Source organism: Centroberyx affinis, unplaced genomic scaffold (genome assembly GCF_046629955.1).
Source record: "Centroberyx affinis isolate AG114_WGS23_722 - 3 ecotype Tasmania unplaced genomic scaffold, CSIRO-AGI_Caff_v1 ptg001777l_1, whole genome shotgun sequence".
NCBI classification, from domain to species: Eukaryota; Metazoa; Chordata; class Actinopteri; order Beryciformes; family Berycidae; genus Centroberyx; species Centroberyx affinis.
Window position 1 is genome coordinate 52,501 of NW_027280170.1, and position 19,228 is coordinate 71,728.

Below are 19,228 nucleotides of genomic sequence, written 5' to 3' on the forward strand. Positions count from 1 at the left end.
TGAAGAGACATTTTGACCATGACACCCTAACAATATCCAGAACCTTCATCATCTCAGGACGGATCTGGTCCAGCTGGTTCCTCACTGAGGAGCTTTCTAACCTCCTCAGTGACCTCTGACCTCTGAGCAAACTCAGAGCCTCCAGAGTCTCCAGCTCTGCCTCCTGAACAGAGGGACAGTCTGTCAGGTTCAGGAGTTCCTCAAAGTCCTTCCACCTTCTGACAAAGTTCTGCTGAGAACAGCCTGGGCGATGTCCTGTCTTCTCCTCCTGAGTCTCTGAATGGTTTTCCAGAACCATTTTCTGAACTGTTTTCAGACGTGTGCAGGTTTCTTCTCTGGAACATGAGGTGACCCTGTCATCCTGTGCCTGGCTGAGCTGCGGCAGTCAGGAATGATCCGGTGTCCCTGTTCCAGGCGAGGTTCTCTTCGGTCTTGTGGAACCACTCATGGGCCCAATCCCAATGTCTGCACTCATAGCCACACAGACTTTGAGGCGTGTTCCCGATAAGTCCGCGAGCGTTTAGGGCTGTCCCAGTTAAAAACCAACAAGTGTGTGAGGGCTCTGATGCAGACTTTTCAATGCCCATATGCGGCCTCTGTGCGAGTCTGCATATCGGCAGACTTTTCTGAGGAACTTGCCCACAATTCATAGCGTTTGTGACGTTAATATCAATGTATCATTCATCCCAATATAAAAAACAAAAAACAAAACAAAACACAATTCAGGATAATAATGCCGTTTAGAGAAAAACACAAGCAAAGAGTAAATTACAAACTGATTAATTAACGGGAGATAGCAACGTCTGACGTCGTCAAGGCAACACGTGATGCCACAAAGTGCTGTCCCGTTCCTCATAAACCATTTCGAGCCCTCATGACTTCTGGCACTCAGGCACTACAGCTGCGCACACAGGTGACGTCAATTAAGTCCGTGAGAGCTCAGTGCTTAGGGTGGACATTGGGATTGGGCCATAGGGTTCTTCTTGAATCAGTATTTTTCCGGCCCCTCGCCTGAGACCAGCATGCCTTGGGTGTCCCAACCATGATAAGGTTACAATTCCAGGACAATTAGCAACTCGCAATTTAAGAAAATTGTTGTTACAACAGTAACTAAGGTTAAATGGATACTGTGAGCACGTCATGGTTGTTGTTGTTGTTATTTTTGGGCATTTTTGCCTTCATTAGATAGGGGGTTGTAGAGAGACAGGAAATATTGGGAATGAGAGATAACATGCGTCAAAGGTCCTAGGCCGGGTTCGATCCCAGGACGTTGCGGCACGCGCTCTACACCACTGAGTACGCTGAGGACACCCCAGTTGTTGCTGTTGTTGATGATGTCATGTTTGTTGTCATTACTAATGTTTCTGAGGTTAAAGGGATTAATATTAATGTTGTGGATGATGATGATGGTTCTGCTCACACTGTTAAACGTCCTGTATGGACAGTAACTGAAGATCAGCTTGTTAGCATGGTTAGCATTCCTCACTGAAACAAATGAATACCGCTAGCGATAATGAGGAATGCTAAGCATGCTACACCACATTTTAGCTTTGCTGAGAGATGAAATGCTAAATGTTATCTCTGTAATGTGATATGGTATATCTTTAATGTTGGTGGTGATGATGATGATGATGATGATGATGATGTTTTTGTTTCTGTCTGTATGTCTCTCTGTCTCTCATGCAGCCCAGAGTCGGAGGGCGTGACCCACAAAGGCTGTTCCCACCAATAGGAAGGCTCTGTTGCACAGGACAGAAAGTTATCAGTGTTTTTGTTTGCACACACAGGCACACCCACACACACGCACACACACACACACACGCACACACACACAGTGGATTGACTTCCATGGAGATGAGGCCGAGTGGAGGCTGAACAGAGGGAGGAGAGAACAGAGGAGGAAGGCCAGATGATAAAACACAAGCAGCAGACAGACAGGCAGACAGACAAATTATGCTGACATAGAAGACTGAAGCTGTGACTGACAGATCTAGACCCCGCCCCTCTGTCAGCCATGTTGTTGAGGAGGAAGCTGTGCGTTGCCGTGGTGATTGCTGCCATCCTCTTCCTCATGCTCGCCAGTCAGACCATCCAGAGGAGACACTTCCTGTCTCTGTCTTTAGCCCCACCCATCAGCCGGGCCACGCCCACCAGAGGAGCAAGCAGCGGGGAGACTGGTGAGGGGCTGTTATTATTATTACTATTATTATTATTAGCATTCGCATTAGCTTTAGCATTAGCGTTAGCATTAGCATTATTATTATTATGTATGGACCAATGTCACAAGACAACTTAATGTTGCCTAGCGATTAAAGTGATAATTACTGTCATTATCATTAGTAGTACTAGCAGAATCATTAGTGTAGTAACAGTAGTAGTAGGAATGTTAGTAATTGTAGTTGTAGTAGCAAAAGTAGTAGTATTTGTATTAGAATTAGTAGGCAATATTTTTTCCTATGTATCTAAATGTATCTGAATTTCATATTTCATGAGCCTCAAACTGCCCATGTGAAATTTTTTAACGAATATGTTAAAGTTGAAAGAATTGCAGTTTACAGTTTCTTCGTTTTATCTTTTGTATTTTGAAAATGCAAATGACAGTTTTTATTAAAATACATTTCTTGACACTAGTATTTTGTAATTCATTTTGATACATTTGATGTGTTTTCCCATCTTTGATTATTAGTACTAGTATTAGTAGTAGTGTTAGTAATAGTAGTAGTAATAGTAGTAGTGTTTCATGATTGTAACCTTGATTTAGATGATAACAGCATTAGCAGAGCTCACATGATGCTGTTGCCTCTGTCTCACAGTCTGTATATGTTTCCAGGGATTGAACCCGCGGGGCCTGCTGACCTGACCCCTGACCTGACCCCTGACCCCCCCAGGACCCTCCCGCCCCCTAGCGTCGCTCAGCTGCAGGATGGAGGCCCCCAGGTCGGGGGGGCGGAGCCCGCCGTGCCCCAGGCCAGGGCAGCGGCCCGAGCTGAAGCAAGGTAACACAGTGAAGTTCCTTGTTGTTCTGCTCCTATCGGTCTGACTCCTCCTTGTTGTTCTGCTCCTATCGGTCTGACTCCTCCTTGTCGTTCTGCTCCTTCAGTGTGACTTCTCTTTGTTGTTCTGCTCCAATCAGACCCCTCCTTGTTGTTCTGCTCCTATCGGTCTGACTCCTCCTTGTTGTTCTGCTCCTATCGGTCTGACTCCTCCTTGTTGTTCTGCTCCTTCAGTCTGACTCCTCCTTGTTGTTCTGCTCCTAGGCAGTGTGGTTGTGCTGACTCCTGTATTTCGGACCTGGGGGTGTCGGACTGGTTTAGCCAGCATTACGATCCTCAACAACAACCCGTCCTCCACAACACTGGCAACAAGATGGACGCCGACGCTCTCGGATGGTGGCTGGTAAGGACAGAAAGTACCACTACTGTTAGTAATACTGTGCTGTTGCTGTTTCTGGTACTATTACAGTTTTTTTTTTACAATTGGTTACAAGCATGTCTCAATGCTAGACTCAATTTTTCAAAACTCTTCACACTCTCAGCACAACAGAAGTCTATGCGGACCAAACTGTGACTGACTCTTGCCTTGCTTTAACACAAAATGCATTGGTTTAACACAAAAGACATTCAATGACCACAGCTTTCAAAATTCTTGAATTCTTTTCTCATTCAGTCAACCAGCAGCAAAACCATGTGTATGTACAGCCCATTCTGCAAATGCTTACATACTCTTTTCAAAACATACATTCAAGTGGACAGCAATTTGCCATCCCATTCCATTAAAATACATTCAAAATCCTAAAAAAAAGATGGTTATGGAGACAAAAATGTTTTGTTTTTTGAGCAAACTATTACAGTATTGACTTTTGTTTTCCTTACAGCAATTTTCATTTCCTGTTGCATTCCTATGACTTGTTCCTGTAGTATACTGTAGTACATTCTATAAAGAGGTACCATTCTTACTGTATTTTGTAATGGGGACTTTACTGTAAAATAAGACAATGTACACATTTCTTATACAATTACAGTAACATTACTGGTAACACTTTACATTAAGTGTTGATTGACTAATGTAATTAGTCTAATGCATTTACTAACATGAAGTAAACATGAATAACAACATTAACAACGATTAGTTAATGTTAAATGCACATGAACAATGGCATTAATTAATGTTGTTGTACATGTTTGTTAATGATGTTAACTAATGTCTTTACTAATATGAATTAAGCATAGGTGGAAAGTAACTAAGTACATTTACTCAAGTACTGTACTTAAGCAGACTACAGTTTTGAGGTTCTGGCACATTACTTGAGTATTTCCATTTTGTGAGACTTTCCACTTTTTCCTCCACTACATTTATCTGCTGGCTGGAGTTACTGGTTACTTTGCAGAATAAGGTTTTACACGCAAAAGATACGATAAACTCATAAAATATGTTGCATTGTCAGAGTTTCAACTCCCCAACAGTATATGGAGCAGTTAGACCGACAACATTAAAATACTTCTTACAGGTTCATGCTTCAATAATATAACACTCTGAAAGGGACTGTTCTTACTTTAACTTTTGATACTTAAGTAGATTTTACTGCTAATATTTCTGTACTTTTACTTAAGTAAACTTCTGAATGCAGAACTTTTACTTTTAATGGAGTATTTTTCCATTATGGTATTGCTACTTTTACTTCAGAAAAGGATTTGGGTACTTTTTCCACCACAGGAATTAAGCATGAACAGTGAGGCAGAGCAGGTCGGAGATATAGGCAGGAGCTGGTCATAAACACAAGCAACAGAATCATAAAGTCGACTCTGAAGTGAACTGGAGCTGGTGAAGGGAAGCGAGTACAGGAGTGAGTCTCATTTGGGCAGTCTATCACATTTTTTCTTGCAGATCCTCTCAGGTTCTGTCAGATTGGATGCAGAGTTTCGGTGAACTGCGATCTTCATGTCTGTCCATAGATTTTCAATGGGGTTCAAGTTCAGGCTTTGGCTGAGCCACTCAAAGACATTCAGAGACTTGAGAGACTCGTCCTGAAGCTGCTCCAGCACTGTCTTGGCTGTGGGCTTCGTGTCGTCACGCTGAAAGTTGAATCTTCGCCCAGTTTGAGGTTGTGTTCTTGCCTGATATCAGACAGAATTGTCAACTCATTCCACTCCATTTCCATCTTCAGTCTGACATTGCCTCCACTCTAACCGATTTCCGTGGGGGAGGGGGATTCGATTTTCCCTAACCAATCACTAGAGACCGACGTATCCGCCTGAATCTAACGTAATTTTAAGTCGACACTGATGCGTAGCCATGACAACACCAGAGACGGTTCAGAAAGTATAGAGCATGTTTGACAACACGGAGCGAAGTAAAAACAAAGTATTTCGGATTTCAAAGTAATTGGTACTTTTAATGGATTTAGAACAGCCTGGATAGCAGCGTCTATCTTGTCTATAGCGGTCGCCATTGTTGTTATCACTCCTCCTTGGTTCCGGCGCACAGCTTGACAACAGCTTGACAACGGCGTTAGTCCCGTCCGTGGCGCTGATTGGCTAATCGTCAGTCCCCCCGGCACTCATCGGACCAATCATTTTTCAACCGAGAAACCGCTGTTTCATGTCACGATGCCAGACCAGAATCAGTCAACTTGGTGGAGTGGGCGGAGTCAAAGGTCTGGACCCAGGCAAGTTGTGTTCCTCTTCAAGGACCAATCTGTACTTGGCTCTGTTTATCGTTCCCTCAGTCCTGACCAGTCTCCCAGTCTCTGCTGCTCAGAGGATTCCCCACAACATGATGCTGCCTCCACCATGCTTCACCAGGGGCGTGTTGTATTAGCCAGGTGATGAGCGGTACCTGGTTACGAGACAGAGCGCTTGGCATTCAGGCCAAAGAGATACATTTTTGTCTCATTAGAGCAGAGAATCTTCTTCCTCAGGCTCTCAGAGTCTTTTAAGTTCCGTTTCAAACTCCAGGTGGCTTTCAGCCTTTTACTCAGGAGTGGCCTCTAGCTGCTGTACCATAAACACATGACTGATGGAGTGCTGCAGAGATGGTTGTGCTTCTGGCAGGTTCTCCGTCTCTGCACAGGAACTCTGAAGCTCTGTTAGGGCGGTCTCCCGGTCTCCTCCCTGACCAAGGCCCTTCTTCTCGGTTGAGTCCCTAGGAAGAGTCTTGGCGGTTCCAAACTTCTTCCATTTCACAGTGATGGAACCCAGTTTGCTCCTGGGAACTTTGAATGCTTTAGCAATTTTTTTTATCCCCTTCCCTAAATCAATGACTTGACACAATCCTATCTGCGAAGTCTAAGGAGAATTCCTAGGACTTCATGGCTTGGTTTTTGCTCTGACATGTGATCTGTGGGGCTTTATACAGGTATGTGCCTTTCTAAATCATGTCCTATCAATCAAATTTGCCAGAGGTGGACCACAGTCAAGTTCTAGAGACATCTCAAGGATGATCAAAAGAAACAGAATGCATCTGAGCTCAGTTTAGAGTGTCATACCAAAGGGTCTGAAAGCTTATGTAAATTAGATTTTTCAGTATTTTATTTTTAATACATTTGCAAAAATAGCTAAAATGTGTTTTCGCTTTCTCATTATGGGGAGTTGTGTGTGGCAAAAAAATAAATGAATTTAAGCTAGTTCTATAACACAACAAAGTGTAGAAAAGGTACAGGGGTCTGAATACTGTCCAAAGCCGCTGTATATCTTCAGATGAATGATCAGGAACTGTGTCAGGAATCTCTGTCAGAATTTAGTTGGAGAAAATTCATTAAAAAGTCTTAAATTTGTCAGTCTGAAAGCTGCAGACATTCTGGATGAGGAGAAGATCCCATCGGCTTCAAATGTCTGGTTCTTGTTCCAGGAGTTAGAGATCAAAACCTGCAGTAACCAGGAAGCAGCCGAACCCAGAGCCGTATCTATGGTTACAGTCACTGACCAGAGCCTTGTAGTATTGCTCCACCTTTCCTGCTTGGATAAATTCAGAAAAATATTTTCCCCCCCAGGGCCTCCAGCGGTCCAATGACGACCAGACTCTGGAGGAAGTGATGTCGAAGATGTTCCAGGTCATTTCTCCTCCCACCATGGACTTCAGGCCCCTCCCCTCTCGTTGCCGTAGTTGCGCGGTGGTCGGCAACTCGGGCAATCTGCGACGGTCCGGACACGGCAACCTGATCGACTCCCATGGCTCCGTGATCCGGTACATACACACACACACACACACACACACAGAGTATCCTTATTATCACTGATAAATATCATAACCTCACTCCCCTCCTCCTCTTCCTCCTTCTCCTCCTCCTCCTCCTTCTCCTTGTCCTCTTGTCCTCCTCCTCCTCCTCCTCCTCTGCCTCCTCTTCCTCCTTGTCCTCTTGTCCTCCTCCTCCTTCTCCTCTTCCTCTTCCTCCTCCTCAGGATGAACAAGGCGGTGACTCGAGGTTTTGAGCAGGATGTGGGGAATCGGACTACGCATCACTTCCTGTACCCGGAGAGTGCGGTGGATGTTGGGCGGGGCGTCAGCCTCGTGCTGCTGCCCTTCAAACTGAGAGACCTGGAGTGGCTGACCAGCGCGCTGTCCACCGGACACGTCAAAATGTAAAATAATATCTAACATATAGAAATATCTATTGCCACTTTTCCACCGCATGGTACCGGCTCGACTCGACTCGACTCTACTCGCCTTTTTTGGTTTTCCATTGGGCGAGTACCAGGTACCAGGCACCATATTACCTGGTACCTGCTACTTTTTTTGGTAGCACCTCCGTCGAGGTTCCAAGCGAGCTGAGGCACCAAAAGGTGAGGTGAAAACACTGCAGACTGCTGATTGGTCAGAGAGAATCGTCATCACTGCGCGACATGGGACATATATGCTAACGTTAGCTACCAGGCTAGCTTACCCTCTTGCGTCGTCTTTGAGCAGCCAGAGAGCTTCTGTTGTCTCGCTGCCTTCAGCCTCTTCTGAAATAAAATCTGTTTCCTTGCTGTGACTGACAGCCACACACCGAGAATGCGGCGTTGCTATGACGACCAGTTGGGGGGGGGGGCATTGAGGGGGTCCTATCTGCAGTGGAAAACCAAGTGGTACTACCAAAAGAGAGTCGAGGCGAGTCGAGGCGAGTTGAGCCGGTACCATGCGGTGGAAAAGCGGCTATAATATCTAATATATAGAAATATATATCCAGAAGTATCTATGAATATCCACTGGACATGTCAAAATGTAATATAATATCTAACATATAGAAATATCTATGACTAACTGACACACATATGACACACATATGTAGTATATTTTAACATACAGTACATTAAGTAATTCTGTTCTGTGTGTGTGTGTGTGTGTGTGTGTGTGTGTGTGTGTGTGTGTGTGTGTGTGTGTGTGTGCTCTCAGGACCTACATGAGAGTTAAAGACAGAGTGGAGGCTGATAAAGACAAGGTAGACTTCAGTTTTCCTGCAGAATATTCCAAAGTTCAGTTTAGTTGCAGTTAGTAGTTTGGTAGTTTTAGTTTCTGGGTTTTTGTTTTTTTTACAAATGTTACTAATAGGAACAACAATAGAAGTTCAGAAAATCATATTTTCTATGTATTTGAAACAGATAATGTGTAATGCAAACAATAAATCATGAATTCTTCTTAAAATGTATTTGTGTTAATTTTTCAATACATCCTCAGCTAACTTAAAGTTGGGACCATTTCAAAGTTCTCTACCAACATGTTGCCATAGCCACAGTCAACCCAACTCTGTGTGTGTGTGTGTGTGTGTGTGTGTGTGTGTGTGTGTGTGTAGGTTTTGGTGGTGAACCCGGTGTTCTTTAAATACGTTCATGAGCGCTGGACCGAGCATCACGGCCGCTACCCGTCCACCGGCATGCTGGCCATCGTGTTCGCCCTGCACATCTGTGACCAGGTGTGTGTGTGTGGGGGGGGTGGGTGGGGGGGGGGACCAGATTGAAGACCACTGTGTTAGAGGGTCAGGGTTTATGTGTTGTTATGTTAAAGTCTGTTGGTACTTCATAGTAGGACATGGTGTAGTTAAAGTAATAATTCTGGTCATTCTGGTTATAGTAGGATGTAATATGATATGCTGTAATGTCCTCCCTCTCTATGTGGGCTGGCTGTTCCCCAGGCTGTTCTGACAGTCTGATCACATCCTGCATTGACATTCTCAGTCACCTGAAGAAGAGTTGCTCTTCTGTTTTACATATCGCACTAATGCACGAGCATCACGGCCATCCAATGTGCACTTTCCACCACAATCTCCGACCCTATTTATTGATGTCTTTCCTATAGATCTAAATGCAGATGTCACTTTAGTCACTGTTCCTATTGAAACACGAGCCAGATGAGCAGTCTTTGTGACTGAAGCTCCTGCCATCCGCGCCCCAATAATGAATCTCTTTCAAAGTCACTTAGATCTTTTCCTCTTGACAACTTGATCCAAAATCGAGGTCAACTGGGCATGCTCAGCATTTTTATACATGCCACAGAGCTTGATAGGATGTTAATTGCTGAATTGTATCATGCAGTACACCTGTATGGAAGCATCTGCCTTCGTTATGTTTCTCCACTTATTTATTCAGGTTTTTCTTTTAATTTGTCACCCGTCTGTATGTTATAGTATGATGTAGTATGATGTAGTACAAGTGTGTCTTAGGATAGCATGTCATAGTATTTTATTATATACTATCTCCTATTGTGTTACAGTATATTGTAGCATAATGATAATAATACATTTCATTTGTGGGCGCCTTTCATGACAGTAAGTAAAAGCGTAAAACTGTCAGAGTGTTAAAAAGCACAATGCAAAAATGTTGAGGACAACAGTAAACAGATATGTCCGACACAGTAAGAGCAGTAGGAGAGATTTGAATGTTGTTCTGGTGTCCGACTGACGAATGTGTGGGGGGAGGGAGTTCCAGTGTGTCTGGATGAGAGTGGGAGCAGGGCTAGGCGATATGGACCAAAAATCATATCTCGGTATTTTTAGGCTGAATGGCGATACACGATATATATCTCTGCATTTTCTACGAAGTGGGCTAATTTTCAGTTGTAAGTCAAAGCCACATGTGAGATGTCACAAGCACTTAAAACAAGACTGTGATCAAAATAAAATGCAAAGACAGGGTTTCCTTCCCTGTTTTAGAACAGTCTGTTAAGTTCAGAAAATGACATCACTTTACTGTAATGCAGCCTTTAAAACCAGGAAAAGACACTTATGCCATATCACGATATTACGATAACCAAAATCTAAGACGATATCTAGTCTCATATCACGATATCGATATAATATTGATATATTGCCCAGCCCTAAGTGGGAGTGATGTGGTCACTAGACTTAGTGCGGGTGATGACACACGCAGCTGAGTTTGGATCATTTGGAGCCTGTTGAGTAGTTTGGTGAGGATGCCGGAGAGAACAGCATTGCAGTTATTGGGGATGTGATGAATGCATGGACCAAGACTTCGGTGCTGGTAGGAGGGAGGGCAGAAGTGGGTTTTGGTGGAGATGTAAAGTCGGGTGTCATCAGCGTAGCGGTGGACGTGAACACCATAGTGACGGAGGATCCGGCCCAGGGGAAGGAGGTAGATGATGAATAGGAGTGGACCCAGCACTGACCCCTGGGGGACGCCCTGTGTGACAGCAGAACTCTTTCACCTGTGTTTTTCATCTGAACAAACTGTTGTCTGTTGGTGAGATATGATTACAGGGAGTGACTAACATGGACTGTTATTCTGCATGAAGCCTTCCACTGTCTGCAGCCAGGAGGAGAAGCTGCAGCTTCCTCTAAAATGAGGATGCCTGTTCAAAACAACAAAACACTTTGTGGTCAGAGATGGGGAACTCAGCGACAGTGAGATTACAGGAAGTGACACCAGTGCAGCAGACTAAATCTAGTGTGTGGCCTTTGTTGTGTGTTGGGAGGGAGACATGTTGAGAGATACCAAGACAGTCAAGAAAGCGTGAAAGCGGCACTCTCCCCCTCCCACTCCTGAATAAAATTCTCGTAATCGAGGACTCGATGAAGCGAGCGAGTAAACTTGTTAAACTAGTAACCCTAACCCTTTTTTGGCCATGTAACCTTCAGCAGGAGAAAGATCTGTCAACGTGAGACTGATAACCAGTGAGACTACTCCGTAGGTACGGTTAGCTTAGCTGTTAGCTTTTATGCACCGTGCTTTGCTAGGTTTGTCCTTAGGGGCCTCTGTAGTGCAGTAGCTTTGCTGTGCTTTATTTCCAAATGTGCTAACTCAGACAGAAAGACAGTTGAGGGTCTTCGCGGTCTGAAAATGGTTACAATGATGATTGAGTTTTACAGACACACATTCAGAAGAGTATGACATGTCATAGTGTATGTCAGATGTTGTTAAGTAAGTTATATAGAGTGCCACAGGATGTAACAGTCTAGTATGTCATAACTTGTGATGTATGTTTCAGTATATTATGATGTAGTGTGTCCAGGGGTTAAAGTGGGCCGGAAGATCCGGAACAGTGTTCTGGCACCTTCAATTAATAAGTAAATAAATCTGATTGGCAGTTTCATACATAATAATGTCAAGCCAGTTCACAGGGCTGCCAACTCTCACACATTGTCCGTGAGACTCACGCAACTGACATTTATCACAGGCTCTCACGCCACAAGTCCATTTTCTCAGCAGTGAAAAACAAATTCATAACTGATAACGTCTCGACGCGAAAAAAGGAAACTGACAGCAGGACAGACGAGACAGAGCAGCAGAGAGTTATTCAGATCATCTGAATAGTGAGAAATAAACACAAATGTATTATATTGTAATTTATTCCCATGCATGCTGCTCAGAGTCTCAGTCAGCGGCTCTTCTGCGTCTCTCCCTCTCCTCTCAGGCAGGATGAGAGTGAGTCGCTATGGTTACGGGGACGCTCTGTGTCTGTCGCTCTGAAACTTTCTCATGATTCCCAATAAAAGGTTTTTTAGGTTAGTATGCCTATGCAGTACCTCAATGCTGAAATCTAGTAATATAACATAATTTTACATTTTTGGTTAACATTATACAGGGTTGCTGTTTCTTGACTTAATCCAAGAGGTTAGATGGTGTAGAAATGCAGGAAATTTGTTTTAAATTACTATTTTTTTCTGAACCCCCCCCCCCCCCCCCCCCCGAAACAGGGTTCCCCCACTTTAACCCCTGAGTATGTCAGTCTGTGATGTAACGCCGTGTCTCTGTGTGCAGGTGTCGGTGTTCGGCTACGGCGCAGACCAGCAGGGGAACTGGCATCACTACTGGGAGGAGAACCGCTACGCCGGCGCCTTCAGGAAGACCGGAGTCCACAACGCCGAGTTTGAAACCCAGGTCATCCACCTGCTGGCCAAGGAGGGCAAGATCAGCCTGTACCTCTGACAGGACTACTGACCTACTGACAGGACTTCTGGACTACTGACATGAATACTGACCTACTGACAAGACTACTGACCTACTGACAGGACTACTGACCTACTGACAAGACTACTGACCTACTGACAAGACTACTGACCTACTGACAGGACTACTGACCTACTGACAAGACTACTGACCTACTGACAGGACTTCTGGACTACTGACAGGACTACTGGACTACTGACAAGACTACTGACCTACTGACAGGACTTCTGGACTACTGACATGACTACTGGACTACTGACAAGACTACTGACCTACTGACAGGACTACTGACCTACTGACATGACTACTGGACTACTGACAAGACTACTGACCTACTGACCAGACTACTGACCTACTGACAGGACTACTGACCTACTGACATGACTACTGGACTACTGACAAGACTACTGACAGGACTACTGACCTACTGACAGGACTACTGACCTACTGGCTGAACTACTGGCCTACTGACAGGACTACTGATCTACTGACTGACCTACCCACTGATCTACTGACCTACCAACAGACCTACTGACCCAGACCATCCACCACTTGACGAAGGAGTCTGAGATCCAGCTGCACCTCCGACTCGACGTCAGATCAGCAGGTTTACAGATGGAAAGATGGACAGCACCACTTCATGCCTTCTCTGGACTGACTGTTTTTTGTTTTGTTGACCTGTGGGCGGAGCCTGGGAGGGTGGGAGGAGCCTGCCACCTACACCTGGTGGGAGTGACTTTGCTTAAATAGACTCCAGCTGGTTGGAGGAGTTACAACTTGAACATGGACTGTTATTCTGCATGAGGCCTTCCACTGTCTGCAGCTTCATGGAAAATGAGGATTCCTGTGCTGCAGGTGTGGGTCAGCGGCCTTTTATCCCTTTAAACAGAGAGATGGAGTTTTACAGGAGACCAGACAGACGGTCCTGCCGCCTGCGACTGCTGGGATCGACCACACTAGCTTTGCTCTGAGGGGGTAAAACCACACACTTTATTAGTTTATATCTTATCTTTTTATTGGATTTTTATATATTACACAGGGAGAGCCTTTTTAATCAAAGCAATCAAAGCACTTTTCCCTGCAGAGGAAATGGCCTGAGGCGGCCATCTTGTCGCTTCTCATTCTAAGAGGAAACCGCAGAGTCATACAGATTTTTATATTTTATTCCATTTATAATCCATCCATTTATTCTAATCTAATCTATCGCTAGCCGTCCTGACCTGAAACCAAGATGTTTCCATCCTGATGGACTCGGGCCTCCGGGCCAAACAGGAAACAGGACGACAAGTTGTTTGCTTCCAATTTTGGAATTGAAACCAGTGACATTTCCTGTCTCATCCATATATGGAGGCAGTGAGTGGGAGGAGCCTGTGTTGTTTCTCTGTGGCGGAGGTTCTCCATCCTAATCCACGAAGGTCCGACAGTCTGCAGGTTTTCACTCTAACCAAACCAGAACAGCAGCTGATGATCCAGCAGAGGATCTTCTCAGTGTTATATATAGATTTTGCTCCAGTGTCTTGTGTGCCAAGTCACCAAGACGACCAGTACACCACAAAGATATTTCAAAACCATTTTAACAGCAAAAAACCTGAGAGGTGTGTTTCATGCTGAGTGTGAAACCCTGCAGACTGCCGGACCGACCTGGAGAACTCTGCTGTGTTTAATGTGAATGTATGAAACTGTTGCTGAGCGTCAGTCAGTCGTCTGAATGTTCTGCGTGGCTCCGTTTACACTGGAGGAGTTTCAGACTGAAGGGTTTAATGACCTGCTGTTAAGGTTTGGTTTGGTGCGATGCTGTAAAAAACTCACACATGCTGGTACATGTTTGTCCTGTTGTGTTCTACACAGCTAGCTGGCTGGTTGAATAGTCAAAGAGGCTGGAGAATTTGGGGATTTATCAAGTGGATAACAAAAATAGTTCCTCAAAATGAGCTTTCTTATTTGTGTGAATCCAAAGTTCGATGATTTGTGCAGATGAAACCAACCAACCAACCGATGTTCAGTCCAGTGTAAACGGATCCAATCTGTTTATGACCACTGTGATCAGAACTAGAGCAACTAGAAGCAACATCCACTGACAAGACCAAAACCAGACGATATATACATGTATGTATATTATATATTCACTGTTATCATAGCTTTAATTCAACTCTTCATCATCACTGTTAAAAACTGCAGTCCTATACATCCTAAGAGGTCTGTTTCATATAGACGAGAAAAATCTTAATACATATCATTCATTAAAAACGTTAAGATCATTCATTAATCAGTTTGTACCAAACACAGTTTCCAATCAGCCATCAGTAGCGTGACGTTTTAACAGAAACCAACAAAACATGGACAGCTGTCATTTTGAACATGGGAAACACGGTGTGAAGGGCTTTTCAGTCAGAAATGTCTTCTGGACTCTGGAGGCGGAGAGTGAAGTAAATCAAGTTCTACTGAGGCAGAAATTTACACCAGAACAGAAAAATCTGATGTTTAACCGCTGGTGTCTGTCTGATGAGGCCCGGTCAGAGGGAGCCAACTTTGGGCTTCAAGCCGGCTTTTTGGTCTCACAACGGGTCCAAAACCTGCAGGGTCCAAAACCGGGTCCAAAACCTGCAGGGTCCAAAACCTGCAGGTTACCTTCAGGCTTTCGGATCCAAACAGAAAAAGCCGATCAACTCTCTGACAAAATGGCGTCAGCGCTCCCAGAGGAACCTTCTGCTTTCTCTGGTGATTTATTAGATCAGATGTAGACTCTCTGCAGAGCGAACATTAGTTGATTATGGTTATCAATAATGAATTAAATTTACTGTTGCATAACTAAGTGCTGAAATTCTTTCATATGATTCCCAGAGTGATTGGTACAATATATTGATCCCATATTCCATCACTGCAGCTCTGGGGAAGATGACGCGACTGAATTGAAAATCTTTTCACAGCCCGAATGTGATGACGCAATACTGGATCACTAGTGGATCACTAGTGGATCAATGGAAAGTATGAACACTGTGTCTTAATGACAAGCAGTGATGAAATATTTATTTACACATTTACACTATCTGCAGTTTTCCTCCAGTAATCCTCTCCAGCCTCGACAGCAGCAGCGTTACTTTTCACTGTTTTTGTTTTGCTCATATTTATTCATTAGTTTGTTTTACAGTCTACTTAACATGTGGAAATTGTTGCATATGTTTACACAACTATTTATAATGCATTGCTTTTATAATTTTATTTTCTACTATTTTTATTAGTTGTGTGCTTATATTCTATTTCCTATTAACTTTTGCCGCTGCAACAACTAGTGCTGGGCAAAAAAGAACGAACGAATCATTTTGAACGAATCATTTTGAACGAATCATTCTCGAGCTCGAAACATACCGAGTCTGCAGTGGTAGGTACCGGCTCCTCCCACTGCGAGTTTCCATCAAAACTCATTGAACAAGTCCGGCTAGTTGTCTTCTCCCCACCCGCTCTCTTTCAAGCCCATCTACTGAGACAAGTGGCTTCTGTAAATTATCAAAGTGCATGCTACAGTACAGTGAGCCACAGAAACACGTCACTGATCGCCATGCACCTTCACAAAGACATCGCTCTTTGAGGATGTAGTACATTGTTGAGCGAGCCATTCGTTCGGGTTCTCGAGTTTCAGTATGTACGTTACTCGTATACTGAATACTGGAACTCGACCGCACATGGCAGCGCTACTGAATGCTGGAGTTGCTGCTCGTCTGTGCTGAAGCCATGCATGTATTGCATTGACTCCCTCACTGGCAAATTAGCCCTCTGCTGGGCTAAAGGGTGTGCAGCACAGAATGACAGTAAATGCGGTAAGGGACACAGGACATCGCCCGGAAGTTATGAAGACTGATAGCTTAGTGTGAGGAAAAAAGTTGAAAACCCGAAAGTTTGATTCATTTTGAGGTACTGACTCAATATGAACGATTCACCAAAAGACTCGTTCTGCCCAGCACTAGCAACAACCTAATTTCCCCACGGAGGACAATAGTTTCATCTCACCTTAAATCTGTTGCTCTGGATCTCTCCACGTTGCATGCGATTGGCTGTTTGTTACAAACCCCGCCCCTTTTATGTGAGCGCGCTCAAAGCTGAATTGAAGGATCCTGGTTGACGGAGCGAGTCGAGCCTCAGTGAGACCAGCGAGCCGGACTGACAGTCTGAACAGAGTTAAACATCAGAGTTAACTGTACCTGTATAAATCAGGCCTATCAACACTGCTGGACACACACACTTCTACCTGTATGGTGTGTGTGTGATTTGTTATAAAACACAGATACTGTAAAAGCTAGATGCTGTGACCTCCTTCTCACCTGTAGTAACCTGCTTGACTGCTGCGATTGCAACGCATCCGTTCCACAAATGCACCAAAGACACACTGAAGATCCGATCCAATCTGGCTTCATTAAATACAAAGTGTGAATGTAACGAGACTCCAGATGTAGGAGCTGCAGAACAGGAGGTGAACTATCCAACCAGAAGCTCTGCAGGTCAAACAGGCAGCAGCTCAGATAGAAACATCCTGGTCAAACACAGACGAGAATCATGGAGGAGACGAGACATTTACTGTCACTAGCAGAGGAAGTGATGTAAACATCAGCAGAGGAAGTGATGTAAACATCAGGAGAGGAAGTGATGTAAACATCAGGAGAGGAAGTGAGGAGCGAGGGAAAAAGAACTGGGATGTTGATGTTACTGCAGGTGGAGAGGAGACTATTACAGTGGAAATGTACTGAACTGACTGCCTTTACCTGTGTGTGTGCGGGTGTGTGTGTGTGTGTGTGTGTGCGTGGGCGTGTGTGTGTGTGTGTGCGTGGGCGTGTGTGTGTGTGTGCATGGGCGTGTGGGTGAGTGGGCGTGGGCGTGTGTGTGGGTGTATACGCACTCACTCACTAAGGTTTATAAAAAGTTACTTTGATTTAAACTGTGGTTTCATTTTTAGAAAATAAATAAATAAAAGCATTATTGACCAATTGCCATCAGCCTCCAGTCATTGTTCACCAATCAGCAGCACAGGGCAGTCTCCATGGCAACAGTATCACAAGACCAGAGCAGTGGCGGTTCATTAATGCGGGGCGCTTGGGCGCCGCCCCCTTCCAACTAGAGAATAAAGTCTACTTAAACATGTTAAACATAAATTAATTAGATAATGGGAAATAATTATAAAATAAAAATTGTTTACTCGTACAATGCGCCTGGTAGTCTGTCAGCGCCTGTCAGCATTCATTAAAAATTGGTTCCAAATTGTATCTGTGTGAATACCTATACTTCCTGGGAGAAGGTCGCCGGCCAAATGAGTGTGTATGTAAGTCCTTCAAGCAGGTGACCTGAGGCTGCTCTCTAATTGGTTGCTTCAGATTTTCCACGGGGCGCAGCTCTCTGCACCCCAGACACTCCCACTTTTATTCGCAGCGAATTGGTGTTGTTGTTATGTTTTTTGATGTAATGTGATTGGACAATTCTCGATGCTATCTTTCATGTTCACACTCGCCATTAATATAACTACAGGAAAAGCTTCACACCGAGCAGCTTGGCCCGGACAGACCCGAGATCAGCATCAAACAGACAGAGGGAGAGCTACACCTGAGTATTCTGCAGAAGCCGGTATGAAAACAAGCTCAGATCCTGTACAGACCCGCAGCGTGTTCAATTCAACTCAGTTCAGTTCAGTTAAATGCACTGAAGCACTGCACACTGTTATCAGATAAATAATTCCACTAACGTTTCTCAAATACCAAAAGGTAAAAACGGTACCTGCTGTTAAAGTGTGCAGGGCAGCAGACGAGCTTTCAGGTTACTGATGTCCGTTACTAACTAATCATGTGGCTGCTCCATTCACAATGCAGCATTTTGTTTCCGTTCCTCTGCTGATGGCCGAGTCTTTTTTTAATTTTGTAAACAGTAGCCTAGCCTACACTGTCTGTCCAGCCCTCAGTTAGATTGCTAGTTGGTTTGGTGGCAGCCCACTCGCACCTGTGGATATGTGCTTCCATTGATTTTATTGCCTCCATCATTTATTTAAAATATATGTTAAGAGTTTTAAGAAATATGACTTAATTTTGCTATATTAAACTTAGAGTGAATTTATAATTTAGACTAATACGTAGTAGTAGTTTGTATTATCGATTATGTTTTGTCCATCAATGAGAGCCATATAGTCCCGCCCCACTCAGTCAGCTGATTACTGGCCGCCACTGGACCAGAGCCACATATAGACAGAGCTAGTCCAGAGCTGTGTTTCATCAGTCATTTAACCGGCCCTCCTTCACTTCCCCTCCTTCACTTCCCCTCCTTCACTTCCCCTCGGCACTTGGTAATACGTAGCACCATACGTAACGCGAGTGGCTACTTGCAGAGCAGGGAGCGGGGTCAGAGCAGGGGGGCGGGGTCAGAGCAGGGGGCGGGGTCAGAGCAGGGGGGGGCGGGGTCAGAGCAGGGGGGGCGGGGTCAGAGCAGGGGGGCGGTCTGAGGGGGAGCAGAATATTTGAAACTGAACGCACTTGCCCTTAAGCAGGCCTAATAATTAATAATACGAATAAATAATAAAAAAAATTACACAGAACAATGAGTAATAAAATATTGCCAATGAGTTCATTTTATAAATATGTTTAAATCCTCTAGATATTGTTTGTTTACTTACATTTATATTTATCACCTGTTTGCGCACCGGAATTGACGGACGATCACAATGCATCCTGGGAAATATGCGCTTGTGAAGTCTACATCGTTGTTGACTCGCTCCCCCGGCCCTGAAGGGTCGATCTCAGAAAGTTCACTTGAGTTATCAGAGTGATGGAACGGCACTTAAGATGGAGGAGGGGATTCCCTCGAGTGGGAAGTCAACGAGG

The 19,228-nt window shown here is 44.4% G+C and overlaps 1 protein-coding gene across 1 annotated transcript in view; it reads left to right on the forward strand.

The window, feature by feature from the left end:
- Positions 1-17,353, forward strand: part of LOC139652274 (CMP-N-acetylneuraminate-beta-galactosamide-alpha-2,3-sialyltransferase 2-like) — a 27,575-nt gene extending 10,222 nt beyond the window's left edge. Inside the window, exons 2-9 of the mRNA XM_071529287.1 lie at positions 1,687-2,177; positions 2,831-2,996; positions 3,258-3,396; positions 6,989-7,182; positions 7,398-7,577; positions 8,371-8,416; positions 8,768-8,887; positions 12,189-17,353. Coding sequence (XP_071385388.1) covers positions 2,015-2,177; positions 2,831-2,996; positions 3,258-3,396; positions 6,989-7,182; positions 7,398-7,577; positions 8,371-8,416; positions 8,768-8,887; positions 12,189-12,356 — 1,176 coding nt within the window. The 5' untranslated portion in view covers positions 1,687-2,014 and the 3' untranslated portion in view covers positions 12,357-17,353. The remainder of the gene's footprint in view (positions 1-1,686; positions 2,178-2,830; positions 2,997-3,257; positions 3,397-6,988; positions 7,183-7,397; positions 7,578-8,370; positions 8,417-8,767; positions 8,888-12,188) is intronic.
- The last annotated feature ends 1,875 nt before the right edge of the window (positions 17,354-19,228 follow it).